General features: G+C 36.1%; 1 protein-coding gene across 2 annotated transcripts in view; it reads left to right on the top strand.

The window, feature by feature from the left end:
* The window catches only part of SGCZ (sarcoglycan zeta), a 410555-nt gene that overhangs the window by 200368 nt on the left and 183357 nt on the right, over positions 1-26830 (top strand). For both annotated transcript variants that reach the window (XM_055567242.1, XM_055567241.1), the window contains exon 2: positions 26107-26208. In XM_055567242.1, the coding sequence (XP_055423217.1) occupies positions 26107-26208 (102 nt within the window). The remainder of the gene's footprint in view (positions 1-26106; positions 26209-26830) is intronic.

The raw sequence follows: 26830 nt of genomic DNA, 5'->3' as shown, positions 1-26830 counted from the left end.
ACCCACTCCAGTATTCCTCCATGGGAAATTATGTGAACAGAGGATCCTGGTGGGCTGCACTCCATGAGATCACAAAAGAGACAAGATTTAGTGACTAAACAACAGCAACAACCATCACTATAGTATCATACAAAGTAGTTTCATAGCCCTAAAATGTCTCTGTGCTTTTCCTATTCATTTTCTCCCCCGCCCAACCCTTTGCAAACACAACTTAACTGCCTCTTTAATTTTGTCTTTTCCAGAATGCCATGTAACCTGAATTATATAGTATGTAGCTTTTTCAGATAGGTTTCTTACACTTGGTAACATACATTTCAGCTCCCCTCATGCCTTTTCAGAGAAGGCAATGGCACCCCACTCCGGTACTCTTGCCTGGAAAATCCCATGGATGGAGGAGCCTGGTAGGCTGCAGTCCATGGGGTCACTAAGAGTCGGACACGACTGAGCGACTTCACTTTCACTTTTCACTTTCATGCATTGGAGAAGGAAATGGCAACCCACTCCAGTGTTCTTGCCTGGAGAATCCCAGGAATGGGGGAGCCTGGTGGGTTGCCATCTATGGGGTCGCACAGAGTCAGACACGAATGAAGTGACTTAGCAGCAGCAGCATGCCTTTTGATGGCTTAATAGTTCATTTCTTTTTATTGCTGAATAATATTCCATTGGATGTACCACAGTTTTTAAAAATCATTCACCTACTGGAGGACATCTCATTTGCTTCCAAGCTTCAGTTTAATTTTTCAGGAGTTTTAGGTGTATAGAAGAGTAAGCACGAACTACAGTTTCCATGTATCCCCTCTCTGCCTACCCTTGTATCCCTTATTATAAAAAATTTATATTAGTGTGATACATTTGAAACAATTGATGAGTCAGTAATGTTCCATTGTTAACTAAAGTTCATAGTTTACATTGTTTCACTCTTTGTGCTGTGTGTTCTATGAGTATTGACAAATTTATAAAATGTATCCACCATTTATGGTATCAAATAGAATAGTTTGTTGTTGTTTATTTAGTAATTTAGTGGCTAAGTCGAGTCACTCATTTAAAACCCCATGGACTGTAGCCCCCCAGGCTCCTCCAACCATGGGATTCCCCAGGCAAGAATATTAGCGTGGGTTGCCATTTCCTTCTTCAAGGGATCTCCCCAACCCAGGATCAAACCCTGAATTTTGTCTCCTCCATTGGCAGGCAGGTTTTTACTGCTGAGCCCCCTGGGAAGCCACAGAATAGTTTCCTACCCTAAAAATCTCCTGTTCCATCTATTCAGTCATTCCTCTCTTCCCTGAACTCCTGGAAACTACTGATCTTTTCCTTGTCTCCATAATTTTACCTTTTACCTGATATATAGTTGGAATACAGCGTGTAATCTTTTCAGGTTCACTTATTGCTATAATGGAATTTTTATGTTATTATTCAACAATATTTAAGATAAAAGATACCTAAAACGTATATTTTAAAAAGTTTCCCAGATACTTTAATATACATGAGAAAAATATACCTAGACTGTATACTCATACATATATTTATTTTAAATGGCTAAGCATATTTTTGAAGTGTTTTCAAAAAGCAAATAAGAAACCCTGCTAGGTAATACCAGTGAAACCAAATAAAAGCCAAATGAAAACAATATAAATCAAATGAAGCCATGATATTGATAGTAAAAGATAAAGATGAGCGGGGAATAAAATTATCATTTGAAGAATAACAGTACTGTTCTGCCCAACCCGAAAATCAGATCCTGGCAAGTTAAAGTAAGAAAGGACGTAGGAGCCTGTCTACCTCTAGTTGCTAATAAGTCAAAGAACTTGAGACGCAGAAAGATTTGATAAAAGTCCTACTGTTAGACAGTAGTAGTTTGGTGTCAAATTCAGGTTCCTGAGGTTGCAATATTTTGTTTCTACTGAAGCCAGTATTATTAAACTTTGGAATATCTACTAGATTAGCCTAGGCTGCTCTGGTATCTTTTTCTCTGACATAAGCTGTCAGTCTTAATATTCTTACTTTGTATCTTAATATCTATCTACTTAATATCTTTCTTTTTCTATTGCTGATTTGAAGATTTATTTTATTTGTGCCAAGTATGACTTTATTTGTATTTTTCCTTGATTGAATTTTATAGACTTTCTTAGATATTTGATCTCTAAGAAAAATTAAATATTTGCTTGGTAAATTCATTATGCATATTCTCAGTTAAAATATATTTGATATTTGCCTCATGGTCCACTTTTTTGTTTTGCTCTTTTCTGTACCTCTCATTCCTTTTTTTTTTTTTTTCACTTCAATCTCCATATTTGCTAATGACCTCTTCTCACTTCATTGGTTCTCTCCCCAGCAATTTCCAATGCCCTGCTCATCATCAAGTTTTTAATATAAATTATTGAATTGTTCAGTTCTGGAATTTCCACTTGGTGTTTTTGTTGGTTTCTCTGATAGCATTTTTATCTGTTCATATATTTTCTTAATATATGAGTCATAATTATTTTTGATCTGTATCTGCAGTCTAGAACCATTCAGTCACTTCTTGCTTGTTAGTTTTTCTTTTCTGTTTTTTTTTTTTTTTCTTCTTCTTTTGGTACTAATTCTTGGTATAATTGGTAATTTGAGGTCAATTTCAGACGTGGTGTCTGAAAAGTTATAGAGGCTGTAGACAATGTTGTCTTTGTCTAGAAAAGATATACCCTAAGCCCCTTCACTCAATAAAATCGAGGTAGAAGATTACTTGATAATAAAATTTGTGTGGTCTGAGTCTCCTCTGACTATGGTTTATGACCTCTGTAAGGTAAAACCCTCCATGGCTCCCAAATGAACTTTTCAGTGTTTATCTAGTCCCCTTTGTGCTTTTGTTCTCCAACATTATTCAGCTGCTAAAAGTTTCCATTAAATTCTCAAATGTTTTTAGTTTAGCCTTTCATCCTCATCCTGAGTGGCCTAATAGCAAATGACTTGAAGAAAACCCTGCACAGAGTCCAAGTTTCACTTTTTTTCACCTACCCTTTCTCTGTTAGTGCATTAGTCCCTCAAGATCTAGCTGCTTTGACAAGCCTGGAATTTCGTTTATGTCTCCTCAGGATGGTCAGATTGCAGACAGCGATGCTGTCCTCTCTATAACTTATTGATTCTCTTCTAGCTTTTTAACCTCAGCCTCTTGAGCTGTTTAAGTTGACAAGTGTGTCAGAAGGAAAATAAGTAAACAAGAAGCTAAGCTACAAGTACCTTTTCTTTCAGCATCTTGGCCCTGCAAGTCTATCTTGAAATATGTTACCTCTCTTCACAGTGAATAGGATTGCTGTGATATTGAAACACAAAGAAAAACAAAACAACAAGAGTCGGTGAGGATGTAGAGAAATTGGAACCCATGTGCACTACTGATAGGGATGTAAAATGGTGCTATCATTCTGAAAAATATATAAGGTAACTCAGGAAATTAAATATAGAATTTTAAAAGTAAAATGATCTATTATTGGTCCCAGTAAATCCACTTCTGCATATTTATGCCACAAAATTGAAAGCTTAATCTCACAAAGATATTTGTACATGCATGTTTATATTCATAATTGCCAAACTATGGAAGCAACCTAAGTGTACATCCAAGGATGAATGGATTAAAGAAAAGATGTGGCATATACATACAATGAAATATTATTTAGACTGAAAAAAGGAAGAAATTCTGAGGTTAATTCTATCAACAATAGTTAATTTCACTTGATCTTAGCCAAAAGGCCAAGAAGCGATAACAAAGGTTAATATCAAAGACATTATTCTAAGTGAAATAAGAGAGAGGCAGAATGACAAATTTTGTAATTATACGCACATTTAGCACTTAGAGTTGTAAAGTTTAAAGATGTAAAGCACTGAGAGAAATAAGTAGAATAGTGGCTTCCAGAAACTGGGGGAGTGCTTATTGGGAAATTATTATTTAATGGGTACAGAGTTGACATTCAGCTCAGTTCAGTCGCTTAGTTGTGTCCGACTCTTTGTGACCCCATGAACCGCAGCACACCAGGCCTCTCTGTCCATCACCAATCCCAGAGTCCACCCAAACCCATATCCATTGAGTTGGTGATGCAATTCCAACCACAGTTCAAAAGCATCAATTCTTCAGCGCTCAGCCCTCTCTATAGTCCAACTCTCATATCCATACATGACCACTGGAAAAACCATAGCCTTGACTAGACGGACCTTTGTTGACATTAATTATAATATTAAATTAAATATTTTCTAATAATAAAATCATTTCTAATAATTAATAAAATAATTTTATTAAATAAAAATAATTATAGTTATAATCTATAGTAGGAGAGCTTGGATTTGAAATGTGACTATTTACTAACTGTTGACTTTGGCATATTCTTTATCTAAACCTAAATCATTTTCTATAAGAATCAGAAAACAATAGTTTTCCTTACATGGATGTCGTAGTAATTTAACAAGATAATAGGCAAATGCCTAGTTCCTGCATCTAGCATATTCTTGATAGTTATTCTCTGTAGTTTCATGGTCATATAGTAGTTGCCATGTTGTATAACTCGAGTACTCTTGCCTGGAAAATGCCATGGATGGAGGAGCCTGGTGGGCTGCAGTCCATGGGGTTGCTAAGAGTCAGACAGGACTGAGCATCTTCACTTTCACTTTTCACTTTCATGCATTGGAGAAGAAAATGGCAACCCACTCCAGTGTTCTTGCCTGAAGAATCCCAGGGACGAGGGAGCCTAGTGGGCTGCCGTCCATGGGGTCGCACAGAGTCGGACACGACTGAAGTGACTTAGCAGCAGCAGCAGAAGCATGTTGTATAAGTAGTTATACAACACTATATGACCATGTTATACAATACTATATGACCATGAAATGACAACATGGCAATTAATAACTACCATGCAGGGAGATGTTTTGAGACTATGTAAATATTTTCTAATAATTAATAAAATAATTTCTAATAATTAATAAAATAATTTTTATTAAATAAAAATAAAATAATTACAGTTATAATCTATAGTAGGAGAGCTTGGATTTGAAATGTGACTACTATTTACTAACTGTTGAACACCACAGTTTGTTATAATTTATTATTATAAATATTATAATGTATTATTATAATTTAATATTATCATTAATTAATTAAAATAAAAATGAAAATTTTCATAATAATTAATAAAATATTTTATAATAATTAATAAAATAATTAAGTCTAAATTTAATAATTTTATAATTATTTTATAAATTATAAATTTATAATTTATTATATTATAATTTTATATTTTATAAATTTTTATAATTTATTTTATAAATTTTATAATTTTATAATTTATTATAAAATAAATTATAACCAACCACAGTTGGTTATTTTTTTTTTTCACAGTTGGTTATAATTAAATTATTCTTGAGACAGACTTGTCTGTGAGTGTTCAGGAGTTTCCAGAGGAGCTTGGGTTGACAGTGACCTTCATTGGGATCAGAGGCAATCAGTACAACAGTCCTGGGAACCATGGCATGCTGGCATAAGTCCTTTTCAAGGACGTTCCCATTACTGACATTACCCCTACCACAGTATGGCCTCAGGCCAAATACAGGGAGGGAACACAGTCCCACCCGTCAACAGAAAATTGGACTAAAGATTTACTATTCCCAATGAAAATATATTAATGATAAATAGCAACTGATTATAATTAATTATTTTAAATTTGGGAAGGAAGAGGTGTTGTCAAAAAATCATTAGGATAAGTGGCAAAATCTAAATGAAAGTCTATAGATCAGAAAACAGTTTAGTATTAATGCTGATTTACTGATTTCGTAGCTGTATGTAAATTACTTTGCTGCTCATCAGAAATCATGTGGAACTATTTACAAGTAAAGGAGCATCATGAAAAGTGCATGTAAATATACATATATATATAATATATGTCCACGTATATATATATGTGTGTGTGTGTGTGTGTGTGTGTGTATATATATATATATATATATATATATATATAAAACATACAGAGAGAGTGAGAGAATTACAGAAAGAAAAAAAAAGAAAGCAAATATTGTGACCTACATATAGGACTGCTGAGTGTATACTAAAAATGAATTAAAGACCTTAATGTAACACCTGAAACCATACAATTCCATGCAACTCCTCTGAAAGAATGTAAGTTGAACAATCTTTGATGTAATATGTAGCAATATTTTTTTTAATCTGTCTCCTAAGGCAAAAGAAACAAAAGCAAAAATAAGTGAATGGGACCTAATGAAGCATAAAAGATTTTTCATAGTAAAGGAAATTATCAACAAAAAGAATAGACAACCTGCTGACAGGAAGAATATATTTGCAAATGGAATGACCAGTAAGGAGTCAATATAAGGGGTTACAGAGAGTTGGGCCTGACTGAGCAACTAACAACAGGACAACATGGCAATTAAAAACTACCATACAGGGAGATGTTTTGAGACTATGTAAATATTTTCTAAGCTCTCACACTCATTTCTTTTCCTTCCCTTTCCCATCAGAATACTTTTCCCAACTGAGACCTAGACTTGCCTGCTATGCCTGGTGATTTTTAAATCTCTGAAGAATAAAAAGTGTATAAGTAGTATAAGTATAACTACTCTGGTATAAGTAGTTTCATGGTCATATAGTATTGCCATGTTGTAGTTTCATTTACTATATACCAAATTATAACCAACCAAAGTTCAAAAGCATCAATTCTTCAGCACTCAGCCCTCTCTAGAGTCCAGCTCTCACATCCATACATGACCACTGGAAGAACGATAGCCTTGACTAGATGGACCTTTGTTGACAAAGTAATGTCTCTGCTTTTTAATATGCTGTAAAGGTTGGAGAAGACAATGGCACCCCACTCCAGTACTGTTGCCTGGAAAATCCCATGGACAGAGGAGCCTGGTGGGCTGTGGTCCATGGGGTCGCTAGAAGTCGGACACGACTGAGCGACTTCACTTTCACTTTTCCCTTTCATGCATTGGAGAAGGAAATGGCAACCCACTCCAGTGTTCTTGCCTGGAGAGTCCCGGGGATGGCGGAGCCAGGTGGGCTGCCATCTATGGGGTCGCACAGAGTCGGACACGACTGAAGTGATTTAGCAGTAGCAGTAGCAGCAGGTTGGTCATAACTTTCCTTCCAAGGAGTAAGTGTCTTGTAATTTCATGGCTGCAATCACCATCTGCAGTGATTTTGGAGCCCAGAAAAATAAAGCCAGCCACTGTTTCCATTGTTTCCCCATCTATTTGCCATGAAGTGATGGGACCGGATGCCATGATCTTCGTTTTCTGAATGTTGAGCTTTAAGCTAACTTTTTCACTCTCCTCTTTCACTTTCATCTAAAGGCTCTTCAGTTCCTCTTCACTTTCTGCCATAAGGGTGGTGTCATCTGTATATCAGAGGTTATTGATATTTCTCCCAGCAATCTTGATTCCAGCTTGTGCTTCTTCCAGCCCAGCGTTTCTCATGATGTACTCTGCATAGAAGTTAAATAAGCAGGGTGACAATATACAGCCTTGACCTACTCCTTTTCCTATTTGCAACCAGTCTGTTGTTCCATGTCCAGTTCTAACTGTTGCTTCCTGACTTGCATACAGATTTCTCAAGAGAGAGGTCAGGTGGTCTGGTATTCCCATCTCTTTCAGAATTTTCCACAGTTTATTGTGATCCACACAGTCAAAGGCTTTGGCATAGTCAAGAAAGCAGAAATAGATGATTTTCTGGAACTCTCTTGCTTTTTCCATGATCCATCAGATGTTGGCAATTTGATCGCTGGTTCCTCTGCCTTTTCTAAAACCAGCTTGAACATCTGGAAGTTCATGGTTCACGTATTGCTGAAGCCTGGCTTGGAGAATTTTGAGCATCACCTTACTAGTGTGTGAGATGAGTGCAATTGTGCAGTAGTTTGAGCACTCTTTGTCATTGACTTTCTTTGGGATTGGAATGAAAACTGACCTTTTCCAGTTGCTGTTGGAGATGGTCAAAATTTCTGATGATGTATAGTAATGATTGAATAATAATGCAAAGGTACTTGAAGTCACTGAACTATGTACTTAGAAATGGTAAACACAGCAAATATTATGTGATGTATATTTCACCACAACAGCAATGTATGTTTACCTTCAAAGACAATGTGTTTGCACTTTATTATTTTGTTAAACACTTTGTAGATATTTTCAGTGAGTGCTTTACTATGCTATGAGCTACTCTGCCGTATGAGGCACTCTCATTAGTCTTAGACATTATAAAAATGAATTTAACCTCAGTTGATGTTTATCAAGAACTTACTAGTACTTGTGCTTGTCTATACTGGCATTATAATTTCTAAAGATAAAAATAGAAGTGAAATAATAGAAAATATACAATTGACTTGAAAAAGACTGATTTGAAGTGTTCCACTTATATGTGGATATTTTTCTGAAAATCTGTATTATAGTACTAACTAATCTGACGTTGGCTGAATCTGCAAATGTGGAAATGTGGATATGGAAGGTCGATTTTTGACCAAAAGGAAGTTCTGTGCCCCTAGCCCTCATGCTTGCTGTTTGAGGGTCAACTGTGGATACTGATCTCTGCTCCTGGTTCCCGGATCAGAGCTCCTAAAACCCTTATAATTTTATGAGAACAACAATAGGTACATCATTCTTTTGTTCTGCTATTTGCTCTTTAACCCTGTTTTTGGGTGAATTTCCTGGTGAATGTCTTGGGTGAAAGGAGTGTCTTTTGTTCTATTGAGGAGGCTCTTCCTGGACTCCTAGGTAGATTCAGGATGGGGACAGTCATCAGAAAGACAAACCTATGATTAGAAGCTTGGAATATATCAGCCCAGCCTCTCTCCAAAGAATGATAGAGGTGCTAGAGGTTGTTAATGATTGATTATGCTTACGTGATGAAGCCTCTGTAAAAACTCCAAAATTGCAAAGGTTGGTGAGCTCCTGTGTTGGTGAACCCGTGGAGGTGCTGGGACTCTGGTGACTAGAGAGTGCATGGAAGCTCCACAGCCTCTCCTACACCTGCCCCTGTGCGTTGCTTCCATCTGGCTCTTCCTGAGTTTTACCTTTCATAATAGACCAGTAATCTAGTGAAATAATGCTCCCCTGAGTTCTGTGAGCTCCTCTGCCAAATTAATTAAACCTGAAGAGGGGGCTCCTGGGAACCTCTGATTTATAGCCATTTGTTCAGAAGCACAGATAACAACCTGACCTTACAAGGTGCGTGTGAATTGGGAGGGGGGAGGGGGAAATCTCCTGGGACTGAAACCTTAACTCGATGGGTCTGTGTCCAGGTACATAGTGTCAGAACTGGGTTAAATTGTAGGATACCCACCTGGTGTCTGAGAGGATGCTTGACTGTGTGGAAAAGCCACACATCTAGTATCAGAAATATTGTGACTAAAGGAAAAATACAAGAGATTTTTTTCCAACTCAGAGGTATAATATCTTCTCTTAGTAAAGTCAGAACACATGGATAGAGTTTCTAGTAAACAAGGATTTATAAGGCATTGCAAAAAACAGTGGAATAAAACAAGAGAAGCTTTTAAGGAGACAAAGAAAATGATACATTATGGGAATGTTTGTGAAACAATAAACTGCTGTTGTGATTAGATCATAATTTACCAGAAAATAGTTTGGAATATGAAAGATATTTTAGGTTAAATTTATCTTTGGATGCTGATAAAATAAAATTTTGCATTATAAGAGGATAAGGCCATCAAAAATATGAAAAAGAATTTTAATTGGATACATTAATGATAATGAGAATTTTAAATGCAGAAGATTGAGATAATTACATCCATCAAGTTATGAAACAGTGTCATTATTACATCGTTTGTCCATAAAAATTCTCACTTAATGTTTACTATTTTTTATTCATTTATTTATTCTTTCATTGCTTTTATTTATCTGTTTTCACTCCCATTATCAGCTCTTGCCCCTTCTTTGTAGTCAACCGTTGTATTCCTTTTAGGGATTCTATGTGTTTTGACACAAATATCATCTGTTATGCAGGTATTTTTAATTTACATAAATATTATTCTGTTTTTTACATTTTCTAGGTATTGTTTGTAGGCGTACATTTATTCATTTGCTGCACATGGCTGCATGGCATACCCTATATTTTACTCATTCACTTTTCCTGGGATGGATCCTCAGATTTTATCCAAGTACCAACACACCCCTCCAAAGCATGTACACTGCCCCCCCACCCCCCGCCCCTGCCACACACTCACAAAAAGGCAGTACACAAGGCTATCCCCAGATTTTCATAGGACATTGACAACTAATTCATTCTGTGGAAGGAAAAGAAAATATTTACCCATGACTCTAAGTTGTGTATGAAAAGCCAGAAACAAGATCGATAATAAAGCTATTACCTACAATAATTTCTACCAATATCCCAACAAAAAATCATATTTACCTCTTAAAAGTTTCCAAAGTAAACGTGTTTAAAAATTTGAAAAAACCACAAGTCCAAGCAGTCATCTGCAAATTTTTAATTTAACATTCAGATGAAGAGATATTCTTTTTATGTCATCCAGGTAGGTTGAAACTAACCCAGATCTACATTATTTGTCTGGATCTGGGTTGTTATGAAAATTACCATTGATTGAAAACAAATATTTTAAGAAATTCTGTGATAAATGAACAACCATAGAGAAAGATTGCAGCATAGGCATTGAAGATGAAAAAGCTTTCCTGGTGTGATAATATATTAATAAAGTGCTCTCTGGAAGAAAAAAAATCATATATTTGAGTTGTCAATATGAATACCATATTATCCTGCTTTTCTTCTCACCTGCCAGAAATATTAATATCTCTCTAACATAGATTATAATTCACTGACATTTTTAGCATCAGTCTTATGCTTGTGCTGTTTTAATTTAATTTTAATCTAAAACATATCATGGAGTTAGATGCATTTTGATTAAAAAATTTCTCAATAAACTAGATAATAACATTGCATCAAGAAAGTAGGGTTGAGATGAGAGGAGAGAGAAGTCAAAATGTGGTGCAGAGGAATAGCACCCTTGACTGATCCTGCAGTGAGCTTGGCAGCTAAAACAATCCCAAGATTATCCAGAGGGGCATATGGTGGCTGGATATTGATATCGCCACATTGAAAGCCATGAAAGCCATCCCAGGTGGGGCTTGGGGGACATGATTTTGGACAAGACAGCTCTTTGCAGCTAAGATATTTCCTGGTAAGACTGAAAGTTAAGAGTCTTCTGCTATTGGTTTTCCCAGTAGGTGGGGCAAGTCCTTCATTGAAGTGAGATCTGACTTTTGCTGGACTTAGTGCGCTTACCTGATGGCAATAACCAACATCCTCATTTCCGAGGAATCTCAGGCTAAGGCAGCTGCACTTGTCCACTGACTGTAAAAATTTGTCAAGAGAGGTCAATGAATTCTGGGTCAAAAAATTGTTTCATGACAAAAATTTGGCAAAGAATCATGGCTTGTTCATTGGGGCAACTGCCTTCAGTCTGATCTTCATCCAGTCTTCACATTCACCTAATATCCTCTTAGTCTCAAGCTAGTAAGATGACTACAATTTGGGGTTCAATAAGTTAACTTTACCTACCCTTCCTATGCAACACATCTCTTCTAAATACACACACACACACACACACACACACACACACACACATGCATGTATACACACAACTGTTTTATAGAATGAGAGTAATTACAAAACAGTTAATAGGAAGAATGTGAAACAGTGATTTTATTTACCAAAAATATTGTTCTGAGGCTCTTTTAAAATGTCTGTGACTATACAAATATCAATAATTTGTTCTGGGTGGCTTCGTTTTTAAGATGAACTTTATAATCACTTGGAAGTAGACTTTTATCAGAAATAATTTGCTTTCAGAATACCAAGATACAGATCTGAGTCAAATGAGAAATATGTGCTGGTAAATGAAGTCAATGAGAGAAGGAAATATTTTAAAAATTAAAAGGCAAGCAATCTAAGAAAAAGAAGTACACATTAGTTCATAAATAATAATGAAAAATATTAACATGACTGGGCAACTGAACTGAACTCAATGGGGTTACATAGTAAAATAAATTCAGCTTACATTCTCTATCCCTATAGTTGTTAGACTGAGTAAGAATGAGAGAATTAAACTTTGGGCTAACTTACTAGCTGCATACAATTCTCTTACTTTATTTGTGTGTGTGTGTGTGTGTGTGTGTTTTAAATAAAATGAGGGCAATAATGTGTCTGTTTTACAGAGTTGTTGTGACAATGCTGATTTGCTATTTGCTAAATTTCTCTGTACTAAGTTCTAAGGATGAATTCCCCATAGTTAGGGTAGAAACCAAAAATGTTGTCTTGGGCATTTAGAAGGAATTTTTATACAAGACCTTACTTTGGGGCCTGCCTATGTAGAGTTACCATACTCAAAGGTCTTATTCTTATTTTACAGGTCCAGAAATGTGATCGTGTTCAAAGAAGTGATTCTTGTTTTAGAAACTAAATTATCTTTACAGTAACAGACATATACATGCAAAAACCAGAGATGTCCTCAGCCCTGCCTATCTTATGGACAAGAAGTTTTATATCTCAGAAGCAGCCCAGATTCTTAGCCATGCACACTATAGCCTCTTCAGTTTTTCAATATATCTGGGAAGCTGATTTTTCAACAGAATTTAGTGGCACTCTATAGGGGCTTTCAGTAAGTGTCTGTGGAGACGTGGAAGCTTTTAATTCTTTAATCACATCTTTTCAAGCTTTCATGCTAAACAGTGCACCTCCTCTTTGAGTAGGTCTTCCTTCAGAATTTATTTTTAATTTTTTTTAATTTTTTACTTTCATGTTTATTTTTTTAATTAAATTTATTTATTTTAATTAGAGGCTAATTACAATATTGTATTGGTTTTGCCATACATCAACATGAATCTGCCACGGGTGTACACGTGTTCCCCATCCTGAACCCCCCTCCTACCTCCCTCCCCATACCATCCCTCTGGGTCATCCCAGTGCACCAGCCCCAAGCTTTCTGTATCCTGCATCAAACCTGGTCTGGCGATTCATTTCTTATTTTATATTATACATGTTTCAATGCCATTCTCCCAAATCACCCCCCACCCCTTCTCCCACAGAGTCCAAAAGATTGTTCTTTACATCTGTGTCTCTTTTGCTGTCTCACATACAGGGTTATCATTACCATCTTTATAAATTCCATATATATGGGTTAGTATACTGTATTGGAGAAGGCAATGGCACCCCACTCCAGTACTCTTACCTGGAAAATCCCATGGACGCAGGAGCCTGGTGGGCTGCAGTCCTTGGGGTTGCTAGGAGTCCGACACGGCTGAGCAACTTCACTTTCACTTTTCACTTTCATGCATTGGAGAAGCAAATGGCAAGCCAATCCAGTGTTCTTGCCTGGAGAATCCCAGAGACCAGGGAGCCTGGTGGGCTGCTGTCTATGGGGTCGCACAGAGGCAGACGCGGCTGAAGCAACTTAGCAGCAGCAGCAGCAGCATACTGTATTGGTGTTTTTCTTTCTGGCTTACTTCACTCTGTATAATCGGCTCCAGTTTCATCCACCTCATTAGAACTGATTCAAATGTATTATTTTTAATGGCTGAGTAATACTCCATTGTGTATATGTACCACAGCTTTCTTATCCATTCTTCTGCTGATGGACATCTAGGTTGCTTCCATGTCCTGGCTGTTATAAACAGTGCTGCGATGAACTTTGGGATACACGTGTCTCTTTCAATTCTGGTTTCCTCGGTGTGTGTGCCCAGCAGTGGGATTGCTGGGGCATATGGCAGTTCTATTTCCAGTTTCTTAAGGAATCTCCACACTGTTCTCCATAGTGGCTGTACTAGTTTGCATTCCCACCAACAGTGTAAGAGGGTCCCCTTTTCTCCACACCCTCTCCAGCATTTATTGCTTGTAGACTTTTGGATCGCAGCCATTCTGACTGGTGTGAAATGGTACCTCTTAGTGGTTTTGATTTGCATTTCTCTGATAATGAGTGATGTTGAGCATCTTTTCATGTGTTTGTTAGCCATCTGTATGTCTTTTTTGGAGAAATGTCTATTTAGTTCTTTGGCCCATTTTTTGATTGGGTCATTTATTTTTCTGGAGTTGAGCTGTAGGAGTTGCTTGTATATTCTCGAGATTAGTTGTTTGTCAGTTGCTTCATTTGCTATTATTTTCTCCCATTCTGAAGGCTGTCTTTTTACCTTGCTTATAGTTTCTTTTGTTTTTCAGAAGCTTTTAATTTTAATTAGGTCCCATTTGTTTATTTTTGCTTTTATTTCCAATATTCTGGGAAGTGGGTCATAGAGGATCCTGCTGTGATTTATGTCGGAGAGTGTTTTGCCTATGTTCTCCTCTAAGAGTTTTATAGTTTCTGGTCTTACGTTTAGATCTTTAATCCATTTTGAGTTTATTTTTGTGTATGGTGTTAGAAAGTGTTCTAGTTTCATTCTTTTACAAGTGGTTGAGTTTATAAAATGTAAGTGAACACAGTGTGTTCACACTGCACCTATTTCAAAAGGTAAATGAGTGAGTGGCGGGGCGGGGGTGGGGGGGAGTCCCTCTGGACAATTGTTTGGGGAAGTTTGTATTAGACAAAGTAAAGTATTTCTCTCTTCTAGACTTCTCAGAGTGTTGAGAATGCTAATATGCATTATGAATCTCTGAATGGGAACATATCTTGCAGCAGTTTCCTAAATTTATTTGAAAACTGAGCTCTTTTTCCACTGAGTTTACTATAATTCTGATATACTATTAAACATGTTTGGGAAAGACAGACACACTAATAGTGAAGCTTGAGGCTTTATACTTTTGTAACACAGATGAAAATATGGATTTTTTTTCAATCACCTATTTACAGATGACAGTCTTCAAGGTACACATTGTTATTATTAATTTTTTTATTTATTATTTTTCATGAGTCAAATGCCTGAGGTTCTTTGCCATTGTCTCTACACCAAGAAATATGATTTGTTTTTGATAGCATGCTTGGTTTTCCTACAGCACTCTTCAGTAGCGAGTCTCTGTCTCTTGCACATCCTCAGTGTCATTAGTTGCTCAGTCGTGTCTGACTCTTTGCCACCCATGGACTGTAGCCCTCCAGACTCCGCTTTCCATGGGATTCTCCAGGCAAGAATACTGGAGTGAGTCGCCATTTCCTTTCCAGCATCCTCAGAATGTAACCTTAACTTCATGTTAAAGTGGCACAATGCCACTGCTTCCGTGCACGGTTAAGGTTGTATCCTATGGTTAAATTTAGATCATTAGACCAAACCACACCAATATTTTTTTTTTTCCTGATTGTGATTCCAAAAGATGTCCTGTAAGAAAACTTTTTTCAAGAATATTAAAAATAAAATAATTTAATGTTCTAACATTCTTATTGGATTGAATAACTATGAACTATTTCTCCATTATTTTAAGTAGCTGTTTATATGTATGTGTGTGCATATATATGTGTATATACATATATATATATATAATATATATTGCTGGTCCCCTTATATATAGGCTCATTGAATTTATCAAACATAAAATGGCACCCCACTCCAGTACTCTTGCCTGGAAAATCCCATGGGCGGAGGAGCCTGGTAGGCTGCCATCCATGGGGTCGCTAAGAGTCAGATACGACTGAGCAACTTCACTTTGACTTTTTACTTTCATGCATTAAAGAGGAAATGGCAACCCACTCCAGTGTTCTTGCCTGGAGAATCCCAGGGACGGGGGAGCCTGGTGGGCTGCCGTCTATGGGGTCGCACAGAGTCGGACACGACTGAAGTGACTTAGCAGCAGCAGCATCCATTCTTTCTCCATTAACTGTATAGCTGTGATCATATATGCCACATCAGATTAATGTATTTTTGTTTGGGGTTTTATTTTTATCCAGTATATATTAGCTCTGATTATTTTGTTGTTATTGACATATGTTCAATGAGACTAGTGATATTTGGATTGTTAGAAAAAGAAGGACTTATTTGTCAAGGAATTGTATTATAAGTAGGAAAAAACTGGGAAGACAAATTGCATTTTATTTTATTATGCTTTTTAAAAAACCACTCACATAGTTAAAAGAACACTAAATAAGAGATACAAAGTACAGTATTTATTTTATTTAATATATCATATATTTAAAACTTTTTTACAGCTCTGACAATTGGTAAAGTATAAATTATGAAACAATAAGTGGCTAAGAACTAAAGGAATAAATAGTGCTCTAGATAACAAAAGTTGTATTATTAAAAATAATCTCTAAAGATGTTTCTATATAAGCTGAATGAGAGATCAGTTTTATAAGTCTATCAATCTTTATTACTGTAGAGTTTATTTTCTAATAATAGGCAGGAATAAGGAAGTCCAATTATAATGAAAATAAAATACAGGACTACAGCAAACAGCATAGTAAAAACACACATATAAAGTAACCTACAAACTTATGTTTTATTTCTCCTTTCTCTTATGCTTGGGGAAAAATAGTTCATTATAAATTATAAATAATATCACAAAACAGGTAAGAAAAAGAAAATCCTTAGATACTTTAAAGAGAATTTTCTCACCTTTAAATAACAGTTGGAAATTAAATAGATTTTTTTTATTCCTTTAGCATGCAAGAAAGAATAAATAACAAAAAGACCTTTAAAAGTAATTTGTAATTATATTTTAGCAATCTAATACCTCCATTTCTCCATATATTTCTTTATTTAAGATATTTAATTCCCAAAGTCTCACAAATACCCACCATACTGAGCTCCAATTTGCCTCTAATTTGCCTTAAAGGTTATTTCCTCGTGCAAGTTGAAATACAGGAGGAATATCATTAGATACTCAAATCTGTATAAATATGTATTTATCTTCCTTCCTAATCAAATTTTTGAAATGTATGATGCTAGTAATTTGCAAGATATTTTTTAACTTATCCAAAAAAATGTTTAAAATCTATATGTAATTGTCTCCTGGATTCTTTCACCTTTCTTTGAAAAGATTTTTACTATAAATAATTAATCATATACCAGATTTTCTGTGTTATTTAATGATCATATCATTTTTAAAAACTTTTCTCCATTCCATGTAAACACACTAATTTCTTTGACAATTACATGCCTATTAGAAGTAATTCAGATTCTGAGACTGGCCACCATCTAAGGACACCTTCTAATACCAGACAGTCAAGGGTCTTAAAAACTCTATGTGAGATAGGACAGAGTGAATTATTGTCAGATGATTGCAAAGTTATGATTGTGGATTTTAAATTCAACATAACATGGCTATCAATATTCTCTTTGTTAACATTCATATCTATGATTTATTTTACAGTCTCTTATAATAAACTCCAAAAAAATACTTCTGAATAAAGCATCCTTTACCTTTTCCAAAAAATCAAGTGTGTGAAAATTTTAATAAAGATGGCTTTGCAGTCTCTAAACACAAATAGTACTAGCCTTGAATGATGGGTAAGAGTATTAAGAAGATCGGTTCAAACAAAATATTTGATTCAGGAAATTTAAATGGCTGAGTAACATTTCAGTGTGTGTGTGGTGGGGGGAGAGAGAGCAAGAGAGAGAGAGATACAATTTCCTTATCCATTCATCTCACAGTGAGCACTTAGGTGTTTCCATATCTTGAATAGCATAACTAATGCTGCAACTGTAGACTTTCAGATATAAAATAAGTTACTGAGCTGTGACATAAGGAAGATAGCCAACAACATTATAACAACTTTGCATGGTGACCGGATGGCAACTGGTCTTATCATGTTGATCATTTTATAATGCATAAAAATATTGAAACATTATGTTGCACACATGAAGCTAATATCAGTATAATATTTTATGTTCTTTGTAACCCAGTTTTTAAAAAAGAAATTTAATGACAAAACAGAACTTTTTGAAAAATATTAGCTTTATAGTTTAGTGGAGGTAATGAGTGGATGATGAGAAAAAGAACAATCGGAAAAACAAAGAATTACATGAGACACTCCAAGGGTCTTGAAAATCACTCAAAAGAAGAAGCTTAAGATATAGCAGGAGAAATGAGGTATCACCTTATACCAGTCTGCATGGCCATCATCAAAAAGTCTACAAACAATAAATGCTGGAGAAAGTGTGGAGAAAATGGAACCTTCTTGCACCATTGAAAACTGGAAGCTAATAACTGATACAGCCACTGTGGAAAACAATATGAAGAGTCCTTAAAAAAAAAAACAACTAGGAATAAATCTACCACATGACCCAGCAACCCCACTACTGGGCATATACGTTGAGAACACCACACCTTTAAAAGACACATGCACCAGTGTTCATTGCAGCAATATTTATAATCGTCAGCACGTGGAAACAACTTAGATGTCATTGACAGGTAAATGGATAAAGACGTTGTGGTGTAACTATACAGTGAAATATTACTCAGCTGTAAAGAGGAACTAATTTGAGTCAGTTGTAGTGAGGTGAATGAATCTAGAGCCACTTAAAAGAGAGTGAAGTCAGAAAGGGAAAAACAAGTATCGTATATAAATGCATCAATATGGAATCTAGAAAAATGTCCTGATGAACCTAGTAGAGAACTGACTTGTGGACACATCAGGGAAAGGTGGGGGTGGGGCAAACTGAGAAAGTTGAGCATTGACGTATATACACTATCATGTGCAAAACAGACAGTTACTAGGAACAAAGCTAGTGGAGGTGATGGAATTCCATTTGAGCTATTCCAAATCATGAAAGATGATGCTGTGAAAGTGCTGCACTCAATAAGCCAGCAAATTTGGAAAACTCAGCAGTGGCCACAGGACTGGAAAAGGTCAGTTTTCATTCCAATCCCAAAGAAAGGCAATGCCAAAGAATTTTCAAACTACCACACAATTGCACTCATCTCACACGCTAGTAAAGTAATGCTCAAAATTCTCCAAGCCAGGCTTCAGCAATATGTGAACCGTGAACTTCCTGATGTTCAAGCTGGTTTTAGAAAAGGCAGAGGAACCAGAGATCAAATTGCCAACATACACTGGATCATGGAAAAAGCAAGAGAGTTCCAGAAAAACATCTATTTCTGCTTTATTGACTATGCCAAAGCCATTGACTGTGTGGATCGCAAGAAACTGTGGGAAATTCTGAAAGAGATGGGAACACCAGACCACCTGACCTGCCTCTTGAGAAATTTGTATGCAGGTCAGGAAGCAACAGTTAGAACTGGACGTGGAACAATACACTGGTTCCAAATAGAAAAAGGAGTATGTCAAGGCTGTATATTGTCACCCTGTTTATTTAACTTATATGCAGAGTACATCATGAGAAACGCTGGACTGGAAGAAGCACAAGCTGGAATCAAGATTGCCTGGAGAAATATCAATAACCTCAGATATGCAGATGACACCACCCTTATGGCAGAAAGTGAAGAGGAACTCAAAAGCCTCTTGATGAAAGTGAAAGTTGACTTAAAGCTCAACATTCAGAAAACGAAGATCATGGCATCCGCTCCCATCAGTTCATGGGAAATAGATGGGGAAACAGTGTCAGACTTTATTTTTCTGGGCTCCAAAATCACTACAATTGGTGACTGCAGCCATGAAATTAAAGGACGCTTACTCCTTGGAAGGAAAGTTATGACCAACCTAGATAGCATATTCAAAAGCAGAGACATTACTTTGCCAACAAAGGTTCGTCTAGTCAAGGCTATGGTTTTTCCTGTGGTCATGTATGGATGTGAGATTTGGACTGTGAAGAAGGCTGAGCGCCGAAGAACTGATGCTTTTGAACTGTGGTGTTGAAGAAGACTCTTGAGAGTCCCTTGGACTGCAAGGAGATCCAACCAGTCCATTCTGAAGGAGATCAGCCCTGGGATTTCTTTGGAAGGAATGATGCTAAAGCTGAAACTCCAGTACTTTGGCCACCTCATGCGAAGAGTTGACTCATTGGAAAAGACTCTGATGCTGGGAGGGATTGGGGGCAAGAGGAGAAGGGGCCGACAGAGGATGAGATGGCTGGATGGCATCACTGACTCGATGGACGTGAGTCTGAGTGAACTCCAGGAGTTGGCGATGGACAGGGAGGCCTGGCGTGCTGCGATTCATGGGGTCGCAAAGAGTCGGACACGACTGAGCGACTGATCTGATCTGAGTGGGAAGTTGCTAAATAAAACAGGGAGCCAGCCTGGTGCCCTGTCATCACCTACAGGGGTGGGATGGGGTAAGGAGAGGGAGAAGAGGAAGGGAAGGAATATATATATATATATATATATAAAATATATAGATATAGATATAAATAATACATTATATATATAATATATAATGTATATATATTATATATATAATGTATATATATATAAAATTGTGACTGAATTGTATTGTTGTACAGCAGAAACCAATAAAAAATTGTAAAGCAATTTTCTACCAATTAAAAAAATAAAAAAGATTCAGTAGGAGAGATGATTTTTTTATATTATTCCTTAACACAAAAGTGATAATATTTATAATGGTTTATTTAGAAAGCACATTAAATATTTAAAAGGAATGGCATAAATCTATAATCCAAGGGTTTAGATAATGTAAGGAGTAATTCAATAAAATAACAGTGTAAACAATGTTAAGTTTACACTCCAAATAGTGTAAGTATGAAGGCAATTACGAGGTTGAAGATGATTGCCCTTGGGAATAGAAAGGAAGAAATGGGAGAGGTAGACAATAAAACGTAGGTTGAAGAGATTAATTATATATATATATTTTTTAAATTTTATTTTATTTTTAAACTTTACAATATTGTATTAGTTTTGCCAAACATCGAAATGAATCTGCCACAGGTATACCTGTGCTCCCCATCCTGAACCCTCCTCCCTCCTCCCTCCCCATACCCTCCTTCTGGGTCGTCCCAGTGCACCAGCCCCAAGCATCCAGTATCGTGCATCAAACCTGTTCTGGCGATATTTATTATCAGAGTATTAATTTAAATAAACTACAGAGAATAACTATCAAGAATATGCTAGATCCAGGAACAATGCATTTGCATATATTATCTTGTTAAATTACTACAACATCCATGTAAGTAAAACTATTGTTTTCTGATTCTTACAGAAAATGATTTAGGTTTAGATAAAGAATATGCCAAAGTCAACAGTTAGTAAATAGTAGTCACGTTTCAAATCCAAGCTCTCCTACTATAGATTATAACTATAATGATGATAATTAATGTATTTAATGTATGCTGAAGTTCAAACATAATCCCTTGAAAGTAAATGATATGAATTTTTATAATAATGTGAGATAAAATTTCAAATAAAATGTAATAATGGTTAAGACTTTTGAGTACTTTTACATATATACAGAAGAACTCAAAAGATAAGCATGATTTTAATCAGTTTACATCCTCATGTCATCCTTGCTATAAACTCATAGCTAAATATTATTCCTTTTACATATAACAAAAATTAACGTGCAAAACGGTGATCTAAATTGCTCAAGCTTACACAGGATGAAGGAAGCACAGCCAAGGTTGGAGCCTGTACTATAGGTGCATTAGATTCTGTTATTTTCTTGTGTTTTGGCAATGTCAATCTTAACAGCAAATGCAGAAATTATTTTCTCCCTTTAGATTGGAAGGGACCACGAATACAGTGAATCAAGAAGCTATACTGACAGTAGGAAGAAATTCACTTTTCCACCTCTCTTAAATAAGAGAAACCAGATTATTTCATCATCTCATAATTTATTGGCGGACGTGGTGTGTGAATGTGAACATCAGGTTAATTATACAGTGAATATATATTATACAGTTCCATGTATTTTATAGCAACATGTAAATAATATAGAGAAACTTACAGAAAAAGGACTCATGAACATAAAGGAGCAAAGTTAGATTCACAACACTAAACTATGGTAACAGTTCTACATTTACCCAGGGAAGTTCCATGTCATCTAATTTAAATGAAATTTATCTATATTCCCCCGAATTGTGTGTTATATAGAAAGATAACACTGATCTTAAGATTCAAAACTTCCCCAAATTAAATATCCATATAATATACATAATATCACCCTTAACATGGATATCCAGTTCTTTTATTTTTAAACATCTTATGAAAACATTTTTTAATTCTATTGAACTGTGAATTATATTCATGATAGAATTTGTTTCTATTGCCCTGAGATAGTCTCAGTTCAGTTCAGTCACTCAGTTGTGTCCAACTCTTTGCAACCCCATGGACTGCAGCACACCAGGCTTCCCTGTCCATCACCAACTCCCAGCGCTTACCCAAACTCATGTCCATTGAGTCAGTGATGTCATCCAGCCATCTCATCCTCTGTCGTCCCCATCTCCTCCTACCTTCAATCTTTCCCAGCATCAGGGTCTTTTTAAATGAGTCATTTCTTCTCATCAGTGGCCAAAGTACTGGAGTTTCAGCTTCAGCATCAATCCTTCCAATGAATATTCAGGGCTGATTTCCTTTAGGATGGACTGGTTGGATCTCCTTGCAGTCCAAGGGACTCTCAAGAGTCTTCTCCAACACCACAGTTCAAAAGCATCAATTCTTCTGGCCTCAGCTTTCATTATAGTCCAACTCTTACATCCATCCATGACTACTGGAAAAACCATAGCTTTCATCAGATGGACCTTTTTGGCAAAGTAATCTCTCTGCTTTTGAATATGCTATCTAGGTTCATCATAACTTTTCTTCCAAGGAGCAAGTGTCTTTTAATCTCATGGCTGTAGTCACCATCTGCAGTGATTTGGGAGCCCAAAAAAGTCTGTCACTGTTTCCACCATTTCCATATCTATTTGCCATGAAGTGATGGGACCAGATGCCATGATATCAGTCTTCTGAATTTTGCACTTTAAGCTAACTTTTTCACTCTCCTCTTTCACTTTCATCAAGAGGCTCTTCAGTTCTTTGCTTTCTGCCATAAGGGTGGTGTCATCTGCATATCTGAGGTCATTGATATTTCTCCTGGCAATCTTGATTCCAGCTTGTGCTTCATCCATCCCAGCATTTTTCACGATGTACTCTGTATATATGTCAAATAAGCACGGTAACAATATACAGCCTTGATGTACTCCTTTCCCCATTTGGAACCAGTCTGTTCTTCCATGTCCAGTTCTAACTGTTGCTTCCTGACCTTCATACATATTTCTCAAAGGGAGGTCAAGTGGTCAGGTATTCCCATCTCTTTAAGAATTTTCCAGAGTTTGTTGTGGTCCGCACAGTCAAAGGCTTTGGCATAGTCAATAAAGCAGAGGTAAATATTTTTCTGGAACTCTCTTCCTTTTGCAATGATCCAGCGTATGTTGGCAATTTGATCTCTGGTTCCTCTGCCTTTTCTAAATCCAGCTTGAGCATCTGGAAGTTCACGATTCACGTACTCTTGAAGCCTGGCTTGGAGTTTCTGAGCATTATTTTGCTAGCGTGTGAAATGAGTGCAATTGTGGGGTAGTTTGAGCATTCTTTGGCATTGCCTTTCTTTTGGATGGAAATGAAAACTGACCTTTTCCAGTCCTGTGCCCATGGCTGAGCTTTCTAAATTTACTGGCATATTGAAATACTCTAGCAGTTGCCTTAAACATTTGCAAAGCGACTTTGTAGAAGCACTTCAGAACACTTCTTTCAAGTAGGTGTTTGAGAACATACCTGGACAGCCACTGTGTGCGATTAACTCAAGAAAACCCCTCTGAAACAAAACAATATTTGAAGGCCACTTGTCACTTTATATGTACTACTATTTTAGTACTGAAAGGGTTCTGTCTCCAGTCTACTTCTGTAGCTCCCATGTCTTCCAGACCTTTTCATGACTGGAAATGTTCTCACCTTCAAGATTTCAAAACCTGAGTTTCTAATCTGATGACAAACCTGTCTTAGCATTTCTTGTATTTTTTATCCCCTATTGAACTTGATCATTAATTTGTCACCTGTTGATATTCTTTATTCTGTGCTATTTTTGCAGCCTAATACTATTTTTCTGGCTTTATGTGTCTCTACTTAATAAGAAAAATAATAGCCATTTGAGGGACATTATTCTTTTGTTACTTTAGGACACTACATTCCTATGACTTTTTGCCATTCCTGTCTAATAAATCCTCAATTTTGAAACTCTATCACTGTTAATCCTGCATGTTTCTGTTGCATACTATTGCAAAACTCTTAAGAGTCAGTGAATGAATGACCTGTAACTAATATCTATATCAGACACTTCAGTTTCAAAAGGGAAAGAGGATGTTATAAAACTGGTATAAATTAGTTCTGTCTCAGAGTAAAAAAGTATGCCTGTTTTCTCATCAGAATTTGTCTTCAGTGATGCTTGAAATTTTCATGTTAAAAAAAATTAGTTCATTTCCCTATTAGGCATTTTCAGTGTCAGCTTGAAGTTCAAGCTGATAAAAAGTTCAAGCTCAAGAAGTGAATTCCTCTGATCCAAAGTTCAATTCAACCAGAATCAATTATTTTCTTCTTCCGTGAGAAGACTGACATCTCTCCACCTCAGAATATTTCCATTTCTCTTCTTAATGTTTTTCTTTGTCTGAGTTAAAGAAAAAGGGCCTTCAGTTCTTATTCAAAATTCTATCCATTGTTCTACTAATTCACTGGCTTTCTTTTGAGATCAGAGCAGAGGGTAGAGGCTAGGACTATCTGAATCTCTTGCCTTTCCTCTTCTACTCATCCCAGCCTCCCAGAACATATAGAATACGTCTTTCCAACCTACAGACCTACTCATTATCTAGGAGTTTCTCCTTTGTTTTTGTATACATTTTTTTCCCACGTAGAACTTGTTCTCCCATCATGATAAAGTCAAGCAAGACCAAAGCAACTGTCGCTTCCCAGCCTGCTTTCTACAGATGTGTTGGTTGATGAATAAAATTCTGAATTTTTTTATGATGCTTCTGGAAGTATAGTTAGAAAGTTCAAAGCTGAACTTATTTTACCATTGAGCTTGCAGATTTCCCTATTCCAATTGTAAAACTCACTACTTGTCCTTATATAGTCATAGTTGTGAATCCTTGGGTCAATGGTAAATGGCCCCCTTTTCAGTATCTCAAGAAAAAACTAGTCACCAGCTCTTGAAAGTTGCTCTTCCACCACACTCCTCTCTCTTATTACAGAGTTGTGCATTATCGCTGACACTCTGTCAGAAAGCTCCACATAGTACTTCTACCGGATTTTCCTTAAAGTGTAACCCTGATCATTTCCAACCATTGAGCTATTCAAGAACTTTTTATGTTCCTTCTCTTGGAGGCTGTTGTGTCAATACATACAGATTCCTTAGCTCTACACTCATGGCTTTCCTTTCTCTGACCTCAAAACGTGCTCCTAATTCTTTTCACTCATGATATTCCATTAGCCAGGTTGGGTGGAATGCTATTTCCTGATTGTGCCCAGAATGGTCAGTTCGTTCCTCCCTCTAGGGACATCTCTTGTTGAAACTCCATATTCTTTTTTTTTTTTTTAACTTTACAATATTGTATTGGTTTTGCCATATATAAGGTCTTTTATCACAGTCAGTCTCCTCCACGAGAAATGGTGTACTCTCCAACCAGATGTGAAATCTCCTTTCTTTGATTCCTATCACTACTCTGTTCTTACTATTTTTATTTTTTGTCTCATAAATATTATCTGTGCCCTGTTTTATCATACTCGTGGAGTATTATTTTCTAAAGAAAAGGACATAAGCGTTACCCATGATTAAAATACTGGGACACCATGCTTACATACACTAGTCCATCATTAATTGCTTGTACAAATGTGAGCATTTATAGTAGAAATATGTGTATAATTGTCATGTAAAATATCATTAGATCTCTCTGCAAACAAAGTTGTTTTTAATAATCAGGAAGCAAGTATAATTATGCCTAATAAATAATTAAAAGTGTTGGTGCATGAAGAAAGTATAGGATTTATTCACAGATGAGTCCTAGTCTCTGTTAGACTGGAAAGAAGCTACCAGGTCCTTTATACTCCTCTTTTTCCTGTTCATTTTACACAGAGCCCACTATATGCATGCCAACTGCTGCAATCATTCATTAAGTAGATTCAGCCTCTCATTTTCCTTAAATCATCACAGATTTGAGCTTACTGTTTTCTCAATTTAGGCCTAAGAAAATTATGGCCAGTTATTCATTCTCCAGTTAACCTAAAAGTGAACTATATTTCATTGCTTGTAGGATGGTATGGGAAATCTGAGAGTCACCAAGAAGGGAATCCGACTTGAAGGTATATCTGAGTTTCTACTTCCATTGTATGTGAAAGAAATTCATTCCCGAAAGGTATGTGATACTGGCTTTGGCTTACTGTAAAAGATAATTTACAGGTTATGTTTTAGCTTGAAAATAGGAAGACAAAAACCCCTTATCTCTTTAGTATGCATTTAGTTACTCTATGCTAAGACTTATGTGAAGAAATCAAAACAATGAAACAATTGAAAAACCTGTGGAGAAGGTTAGTTTCAAACTGATAAATTAGAGAGCCTTTTTGAATTAAACTGCAGTGTTGCTTTTGTTAGTCTATAAAATATGCCCCTCTGACATTAAAAATCCAGTTATATTCATTCCAAAAGGGGCATTTAACATATTTTGAGTAATTTTTAAGAACCTTGGCTTGAATAAATGATTCTAATTCAATATATTATACATCTTTTCAGCTTTAATGGCCATGCATTTTTTTAAAAGAGGTGACAAAAAGTCTTAGTACAGAAATTAAATTTATTTCTGGATCTACATTATTTAAAACCAGTAAGAATATTTACTCTTTCAAATGTGAATGTATGTGTGTGTGCTATGTGTATTTTATCACCTGGCAGCATGCTACAAATCAAAACATTATAGCTTAACGTTGCTTATTTTGGCTTAAGTGTGTTATTTCTCAGAAGGTAGTATCTTTGGTACATCA

This window comes from Bubalus kerabau, chromosome 2, assembly GCF_029407905.1.
Source record: "Bubalus kerabau isolate K-KA32 ecotype Philippines breed swamp buffalo chromosome 2, PCC_UOA_SB_1v2, whole genome shotgun sequence".
NCBI classification, from domain to species: Eukaryota; Metazoa; Chordata; class Mammalia; order Artiodactyla; family Bovidae; genus Bubalus; species Bubalus kerabau.
The sequence above is the reverse complement of the archived record's forward strand: the minus strand, read 5'-3'. Positions and strand labels throughout refer to the sequence as shown.